General features: G+C 50.3%; 1 protein-coding gene across 1 annotated transcript in view; it reads left to right on the forward strand.

Moving 5' to 3' along the window:
- The window catches only part of hdac8 (histone deacetylase 8), a 92364-nt gene extending 84368 nt beyond the window's left edge, over positions 1–7996 (forward strand). Inside the window, exon 11 of the mRNA XM_074662192.1 lies at positions 5347–7996. Within this exon, the coding sequence (XP_074518293.1) occupies positions 5347–5369 (23 nt within the window). The 3' untranslated portion in view covers positions 5370–7996. The remainder of the gene's footprint in view (positions 1–5346) is intronic.
- The last annotated feature ends 1358 nt before the right edge of the window (positions 7997–9354 follow it).

The following is a 9354-nucleotide window of genomic DNA, read 5'->3' on the forward strand; positions in this document are numbered from 1 at the left end:
GGGAAATTCAGTTTTTACACTCTGACATGCTATATATACACACACATGCACAAACAGCACTTCTGCACAGAAACATGCACTGATCGAGGACAGAGTGATGGTGCTACACCTTCAGCGTGCACCTGAGCAGTTGGGGGTTTTGGTGCCTTGCTCAAGGGCACCCGACAGTGCTCAGGAATGTAAGCCAACACCTCCCCAGGTATCAGCCCAATTCCAATTTCGGTCCGCACTGGGGCTTGAACCAGCGTCCCTCCAATCCCTAAGCCAAGTCCCTACAGACTGAGCTACTGCCGCCCCTTCTTGACATACAGCTGTTTTAGCTTCATTTTTAGCTTCCTTGTTTCCACTGCAGTTTAATTCTCCGACAGAACCCTAAAAAGACCCCCCCATAGAGGACTGAAGAGAGCTGGAAGCTTCATCAGACACAGTGTAAACCAGGAAAACCAGACAGTTGCAACAGTCCCTTTCTCTTTCTGTCTTGCCCTCTGAGGCGTAAACATACTGGTTATATTTCTCCTATTTCATCCTGATGACTTCACTGACATGTCTGGAGTGGGCTTAGCTTTGTTTCCTGGTCATGTTTTTGTTTGTTAGCTGGTTTTCAGGGTGAATCTGTTGCTCGGCACCACAGGAGACCTCAGGAGTCTGAGGTTTCTGAGCTGCTGTTGATCCCTACAGCGTCAAACAAACAAAGTGAATAAGAGAGCTACGAGTGTCCTCACCTCCTCCAAGATATAAGAGAGAGGAAACACACACACACACACACACCGTGGAGGCTGTGTGACGTTTGTTGTTGTTGTTTACAGGAGCAAGCTGACTGCAACACAATAGCCGATAAACAGGACATCCTCCCTCGCTGCTTCAGAGCAATCATTCATCCACCCAGTGTGTGTGTGTGTGTGTGTGTGTGTGTGTGTGTGTGTGTGTGTGTGTGTGTGTGTGTGTGTGTGTGTGTGTGTGTGTGTGTGTGTGTGAGAGACATGTTGATTTTTTCCCTCAATAGAGCAATTTACCATCACAAAGGACAAACAGAGCAGCTTTGTTTGCAGTGTAACATAAAGTAAACTGCCCACCAGACTTTATGATGCAGCTATTGTGTGTGTGCACATGTGTGTGTGTGTGTGTGTGTGTGTGTGAGTCCTCATGCAAATCAAGTCACATAGCTTTATGTTGTCATTTCCATATCTATTTCCCTTTTTGCGTGCTTGTGTGTTTTCTTTACCCAGATGTTGTGTCAGGAAAAGTCCAGAGGGAAAAAAACCAAAAAGGTGGAGGACCCAAATGCAGATGGAAATGAAACTTTATTTAAACTGAACTCAAAAACTTAAACCAAACATGAAACTCCAACAAAAGAAACAAAAACCAAAAACACTAAGGAACTCACAAAAAGCACTGGAGACACAGGAGGCACGAAGACACGGCGACAGGAACAGCAAACAAGGACAGCATACAATGAACCCACAAGAAACATACTGAACACAGAGACTATATAGACAGGGAGTGATTGGCACAGGTGTGAAACAAGACACAGGTGAAACACATGAGGAGCAATCAACAAGGAGGGAAACACTAGGAGAACCAAACCAAACACAGGGAAACTCAAGACAGCCACTAAATACATAAGACACCAAAACACTAGAAATGATGATCACAAGACAAACACATGACAAGAAGCAAATCAAACCCACAAGAAGCACAAACTAAAGACAAGAGACACAGACATTCCACAAGACTAACACAGGTGACACAGAACCAGAACAGAATACAAAGAAACACAAGGGCAAAAACACAAGAAAACTCAGAAACACAGAAACCAAAAACCCAAACCATGACAGTACCCCCCCTCAAAGGACAGATACCAGATGTCCCAAAAAGAAAAAACAAAAATCTCTGAAGGCCCAACTCGGGCGGGTGGAGGGGGCAAGGCCGGAGGGACACAGTACTCAAAAAGTCAGGGAGGCCGGCCAGGTAGTGGGCCGCACAAAAGGCAAAGTTCAAAAGGCCGGCCAGGTGCCGAGCCACGCAAAGGAAAAATGTTCAGGACGCCGGCCAGGTGGCCAGCCACACGAGGGAGAATGTTCAGGAGGCGGGCCACACGAGGGAGAATGTTCAGGAGGCCGGCCAGGTGGCGGGCCACACGAAGGAGACTGTTCAGGGGGCCGGCCAGGTGGCGGGCCACACGAAGGAGACTGTTCAGGGGGCCGGCCAGGTGGCGGGCCACACGAAGGAGACTGTTCAGGGGGCCGGCCAGGTGGCGGGCCACACGAAGGGGACTGTTCAGGGGGCCGGCCAGGTGGCAGGCCACACGAAGGGGACTGTTCAGGGGGCCGGCCAGGTGGCAGGCCACACGAAGGAGACTGTTCAGGGGGTCGGCCAGGTGGCAGGCCACACAAAGGAGACTGTTCAGGGGGCCGGCCAGCTTGCCGGCAACGAAAAGCAACAGGAGAAGGTGTCAGCATGGAAGCCAAGCCAGGCACCGGTGTCAGCCTGGGGACTGCCGAGCGGGGCACTGGTGTCGGCCTGGGAGCCGAGCGGGGCACTGGTGTCGGCCTGGGAGCCGAGCGGGGCACTGGTGTCGGCCTGGGAGCCGAGCGGGGCACTGGTGTCGGCCTGGGAGCCGAGCGGGGCACTGGTGTCGGCCTGGGAGCCGAGCGGGGCACTGGTGTCGGCCTGGGAGCCGAGCGGGGCACTGGTGTCGGCCTGGGAGCCGAGAGAGGCACTGGTGTCGGCCTGGGAGCCGGGAGAGGCACAGGTGTCGGCCTGGGAGCCGAGAGAGGCACTGGTGTCGGCCTGGGAGCCGGGCAAGGCGCTGGTGTCGGCCTGGGGACTGCCGAGAGAGGCGCAGGTGTCGGCCTGGGGACGGCCGAGCGAGGTGCAGGTGTCGGCCTGGGGACGGCCGAGCGGGGAGCAGGAGTCGGCCTGGGGACGGCCAAGAGAGGAGCAGGAGTCAGCCTTGGGACGGCCGGGTGAGTCACTGGGGACGGCCCTTGAACCGAGAGAGTCACTGGGGACGACCTGAGAGCCGAGAGAGCCACCAGGGTCTTGCCCTCCGAGCCAGGAAGGGTGCTTGGCAGGACCTCCGAGCGAGGAATGGTGCTTGGCAGGACCTCCGGGCGAGGAATGGTGCTCGGCAGGACCTCCGGGCGAGGAAGGGTGCTCGGCAGGACCTCCGGGCGAGGACTGGTGCTCGGCAGGACCTCCGGGCGAGGACTGGTGCTCGGCAGGACCTCCGGGCGAGGAAGGGTGCTCGGCAGGACCCCCGGGCGTGGAAGGGTGCTCGGCAGGACCTCCGGGCGAGGACTGGTGCTCGGCAGGACCTCCGGGCGAGGAAGGGTGCTCGGCAGGACCTCCGGGCGTGGAAGGGTGCTCGGCAGGACCTCCGGGCGAGGACTGGTGCTCGCCAGGACCTCCGGGCGAGGACTGGTGCTCTGCAGGACCTCCGGGCGAGGAACGGTGCTCGGCAGGACCTCCGGGCGAGGAACGGTGCTCGGCAGGACCTCCGGGCGAGGAACGGTGCTCGGCAGGACCTCCGGGCGAGGAACGGTGCTCAGCAGGACCTCCTGGCGAGGAACGGTGCTCGGCAGGACCTCCGGGCGAGGACTGGTGCTCGGCAGGACCTCCGGGCGAGGACTGGTGCTCGGCAGGACCTCCGGGCGAGGACTGGTGCTCGGCAGGACCTCCGGGCGAGGACTGGTGCTCGGCAGGACCTCCGGGCGAGGACTGGTGCTCGGCAGGACCTCCGGGCGAGGAAGGGTGCTCGGCAGGACCTCCGGGCGAGGACTGGTGCTCGGCAGGACCTCCGGGCGAGGACTGGTGCTCGGCAGGACCTCCGGGCGAGGACTGGTGCTCGGCAGGACCCCCGGGCGAGGACTGGTGCTCGGCAGGACCTCCGGGCGAGGACTGGTGCTCGGCAGGACCTCCGGGCGAGGACTGGTGCTCGGCAGGACCTCCGGGCGAGGAACGGTGCTCGGCAGGACCTCCGGGCGAGGAACGGTGCTCGGCAGGACCTCTGGGCGAGGAAGGGTGCTCGGCAGGACCTCCGGGCGAGGACTGGTGCTCGGCAGGACCTCCGGGCGAGGAACGGTGCTCGGCAGGACCCCCGGGCAAGGAGCAGGGCTGGGAAGGACCCCATAAAGAAGAGCTTTGCTCTGCAGGTCCTCAGGAGCAGGGAGTGGGTGGTGCCCTGTTGGTTGCAGGGTAGGGTTGGTAGTCCTGACTGGCTGTGGGGGACCACCACGCCTCTTGTGGCGGCCTCCCCGGGTGCCAGGAAAAATGGCCAGTCTGGTTCCCCTCCAGGGAGACTGACTCTGGCCCTCCTTAATCCATTCAGGACCACGAAAAAAAGATTGAAAATAAGAAATTCTAGAACAAAAGTCCATAGAAAGTAAAAAATCTGCTGGGTCCTCTTTTGGTGGGTTCATTCTGTCAGGAAAAGTCCAGAGGGAAAAAAACCAAAAAGGTGGAGGACCCAAATGCAGATGGAAATGAAACTTTATTTAAACTGAACTCAAAAACTTAAACCAAACATGAAACTCCAACAAAAGAAACAAAAACCAAAAACACTAAGGAACTCACAAAAAGCACTGGAGACACAGGAGGCACGAAGACACGGCGACAGGAACAGCAAACAAGGACAGCATACAATGAACCCACAAGAAACATACTGAACACAGAGACTATATAGACAGGGAGTGATTGGCACAGGTGTGAAACAAGACACAGGTGAAACACATGAGGAGCAATCAACAAGGAGGGAAACACTAGGAGAACCAAACCAAACACAGGGAAACTCAAGACAGCCACTAAATACATAAGACACCAAAACACTAGAAATGATGATCACAAGACAAACACATGACAAGAAGCAAATCAAACCCACAAGAAGCACAAACTAAAGACAAGAGACACAGACATTCCACAAGACTAACACAGGTGACACAGAACCAGAACAGAATACAAAGAAACACAAGGGCAAAAACACAAGAAAACTCAGAAACACAGAAACCAAAAACCCAAACCATGACATGTTGTTTTGCATTTCCCTGACACACATATGCCTGTGTGTATTTGTGAGTGTGTGTGTGGGTTCACATGTGTGTGTTTCTTCCATCTCTGGTTTCTCCTGGTCTCTAATGTGTATGTTTAGCCTCTTTTTGTACCCACTGGAAGCGATGACCTTTTTCCCTTCCTCCTCTTCCTCTATGTGTGTGTGTGTGTGTGTGTACATGTGTATGTTTGAGTGTGTGTGTTCTTACATATGTGTTTTCACCCCTGCACCCTCACCCCTTCCTCCTCCTCCTCCTCCTCCTCTTCCTCACCCCTCTCATTTCTCTCTCTTGTTTACAGGGAATTTAAAGAATGTGGTCTAGGAGTCTGCAGCCTCAGCCTCCTCACTCACACACACACACACACACACACATATGCACAGTTTCCAAACCAGGTCGAGGCTCTGCGGCTCTAATGAAGACAATATGGAGCGGACCCCTTCGGCCCCGAGGCACGGAGCAAGCGAGGGAGGGAAAAGGGAGCAGGAGAGGGTTTTGGAAAACATTAGACGAGTGTTTCCAGGAGAGTTTAATAAGAGGAGGGAGGGGGCGTGTGGTCGCTGTACAGTTCACTGTTCTTAATCCTTTTGTTTTCTGGACATGGTGAGTGTGTGTGTGTGAGTGTGTGTGTGTGTAAATGACAGAGTTTAACTTGAGTTCAGTGTGGCTGTGTGACACTTTCTTCCGTCACAGCGTCTGTTTGTGACCGTCCGTCTCAAACTAAACGTTCAAACAGATTCTTCAGGTGTCTGGTTTCACGCTCACCGCCGCGCAGCTCTGATTTATCCCACTGAGGTCGGATAAGCACTAAAACAGACAAGTTCCCCCCTCAAACTGCTCGTTATGGTTCTGAAAAAGATTCAGAAAGTCCTGAGGAGTTCATGAAACCAATGCAGGGACGGTTTAGAAGATTACAAACAAACAAACAAACAAACAGATGTTTGGACCTCTGGGCAACATCTGCAGACTAAACATCTGGACAGAGTTTGGATTCACGGAAAATATGCAGATAGTTTCATTTTTTCACTCTTACAGGCAGTGATATGAACTTAAAGAGGGGTTTAAAGAAAAACACAAGTCCTTAAATGATCTGGAATGACTGAAGAGGAGGAGAAACTCATCCCAGGTCATAAAAAATAACTTTCCCAAAAATGTTTTGGCCACTTTTTCTGAAAGTCCATGGGAAAACTGTCCAAACCCAGTGAGCAGCACAAACAGATTTTCAAGAAAATCAACCCAACTTCAGCCAGATTGTTCTCACTTAAGTGCAGCCGTGAAAAACCCATTAAACTTTAGAAATCTCTCCAGATAGTCGTTAGAAACGTCATTAAAATGCCAAAACATCTCCTAAATGAGCCCCAGTAGATTATTTCCATATCTGTGAGTGTTTCTGTTGAATCAGATTCTTCTTATTCTTCAGCCCCCCAGCTGTGGTGTTTATAATGTGACATGTTAAACCACGCCAACCCGACAAATCAAACTGACACGAGGACCAAAACCTTCAGATCTGCCCCGTAAAGCTGAGGCACATGTGGGGGGGGTTCAAAGACGAGTACGTGGGAGTGCTGAATGTTCACAGCTTCACAGACATGTTTAGGACAGAAACGAGGTTTGTTTCTAAAATATGGGATTAAATATCTGTAACACTACTTCAACAAAACTCTCATTTGAGAGTTAATCTCAGCTGTAAACATACAGAGTCCCCAATGGGCTGTTTAAAAGATTTAAAGCATGTCAATAGACTGATGTTTGAAATTAAAGCTCCTGTCAGGGCTTTTTCCTGGTGAGGCCTTAAAGTGAATTAATACAGATTTCTTTTAATGACCAGTAAAAACCAACCAGGCCAGCAGGAACAGGATGGATTCTTTCTTATTGTTAATAATTGGTTCCCCAAAGCACTGCTTGGGGGTAGGTGACAGAAAAAGTGACTATCTTTGCACCTTTATTTTACCAGCAGTATGAGATGTCTCTGTGAAAACACTCCAACACATGCACAGAACAGAATTTGCAAAGAGATAAGATGCATAACTTTGTCCACCATGACGACAAATCTACAAAGGTTCCACACAGGAGCTTTAATATCAGGAATTATTTTTCTTATAAAGTATTTTGTAGATAACTGAGACCTCTGCTGCAGGGTAGGTTTCCAACAAAGTGACATTTCCAACAGAAAGGATTTTTAACGAGTGATACGGGTGAGATGTCTTGGTTGATGAACTCTTTTAGAAAAAAAATTAGGACAAAATTAGAAAAGCGAGATGTGCTTTTTCTGTCCACCAGGGGCACCAAATCAATAGGAGCACTACACACACTGAGCAAACTATACTTTAAAGCTCCTGTGAGAAGTGTTCAAGTAGTTTAAAACAGACTGAAATGATTCTCCAAGCCTGAATCTGACCAAAAAAAAGACCTTTAAGACTGTCTGTGTACAGATTCATTCATTCTTTAGTGTGATTTTTAAATGTCTGAAACTTGTGCTGCAGGGTAGGTGTCTGACAAAGCGGCGTTTATATGAATATCGAAGATGCTCGATGAGTTAGACATGTGAGTGTTAAAAGAAGGCAGGCTGAGAGAATCGTTGCACCTGCACATAAAGAGAAGGCATGTAGCAGTCTGGCCAAAGGGGGCGCCAGATTCAACACAGTCTGGGAGTTTTTCGCAGGAGCTTTAAGTAAACTGGAAATTTGTTCAAAAACAGGGACATGAGACATTCAAGATTTTTTTTATGCCAATTTTTTGTTTTTATATTTTTGAGACAACTTCCAACACTTGTCTGAAATCCTCCTCGATGGCCAGAAACATGAAATGTGATGTAAAGCTGTTAAAGGTTTGAATAGAAATGACTGTAAACATGATTTCACTCTTCTCTTTCCACATGTTTGTCTGTTTCCACTGAGTTTTAAACTGTTTGGATGTACATACCAGGGCTGTTTTCTGAAATAAAAGCCGAGAGAGCATGTTGTCGTCATGTGTCTTTGTGGTGTTTTAACGCTGATTTATGCCGTGTGGGCTGGGTTAATAGAGGCTTTTAATGGAGCGCGTTTGAAAGGGGAACCACAAATGTCAGCCAGTTTCCTTTAGAAGTGATGTTCCTCAAATTAATGGCCTGGAAATTCACACCAAGCGCAGGAGTCAGTGCTCAGAGCTGGCATGTGCGGAGCAGAAGCCAGCTCTTTGTGAGGATTCCCTGTGATCTTTACGAACACGGCTGCGGTCACCTCGGCGGTTTGAGCCCAACGTAGCCGAAGCAAATGAAACTCATTACACCGTTTACGAGCTCCAAAAGAGGAGAGACGATTGAAATTCTATCTCGTAAACTGGGAGGAGGAGGGAGGGGTTTACACGGTACCGGGCAGGGGGCTGTAAACATGAGAGACGTGAGAGCCTCATGAGAGACTCGAGTGTGTTTATGAAGCTTTTGTGCTCCACAAGTCAGAGGAGAAAAACTCAGGGGGCCTCTGGAGGATTGAAGGCACCGCTGGAATCCCTGTGTCCCATTTTCTCCAAAAGATTGAGTTTCATTCTGACCTGAAGACTCTTTTTTTTTTTTTTTTTTTTTTTTAAGAATAAAATCAGTCTCTGCGTGTTTACAGCTGGAGTTTTATCCAAGCAGAACTGAAAACAACAAAAAAAGAGCCTGTGAGGCTGTGGATCTCTGTGTCTGACTCACTGTGAGCGGTTTGTCGTCTGAATGGGCAGATTCTTACACCAAAACTTTCCCATGTCATCAGTTTCTCCCCACACTTACAGCATGCTCGTGTTTTGCTGTCCCTGGGGTTTAAAGGCTGCTGGATTACCTCACAGTGTGGGTCCAGGCCCAACATTTGCACCGCTTAGTTTTAAAAGTGGAATTAAGAAATCCAACTTTCCTGCAGGAAACTCAAACCTGTTCCTCTCTAAAGCTGAAATTCATGTTAGGCCTTAAATGAAGTCTTTACCACAGAACTTTAACCATAATGCACCCAGCAGCTGAAACCCTGGAGGCTCTGTATGTAAGAGAGGAAGTTCAGTGAACGGGTGATCATGCCAGCGACTTATCCAACAGTAAACTTCTCGTGCTGGGAAGTCTCTGTGCTAAGAGAAAGAAGGACCTGGAGATCAAGAAGTTTTGGAGGTTGAAGTGTTGTCCCCAGAACTTGATTTAAACCCCGTCCACATGTTTGGTTTTCTCAAGCCCTGTTTCCACCAAGCAGTCCAGTTTGGACCAGTATAGTTTGGTACAGGTTGGATTGGTAACGCCTGATCCTATTTGTGTGGCCAACCATGCCCTTCTTGGTAGGGGGCGTGTAAGCCAGATGCAAAAAGCAGA

Source organism: Halichoeres trimaculatus, unplaced genomic scaffold (assembly GCF_033239565.1).
Source record: "Halichoeres trimaculatus isolate MK-OKI-2021-1 unplaced genomic scaffold, fHalTri1.1 fHalTri1_scaffold_22, whole genome shotgun sequence".
NCBI classification, from domain to species: Eukaryota; Metazoa; Chordata; class Actinopteri; order Labriformes; family Labridae; genus Halichoeres; species Halichoeres trimaculatus.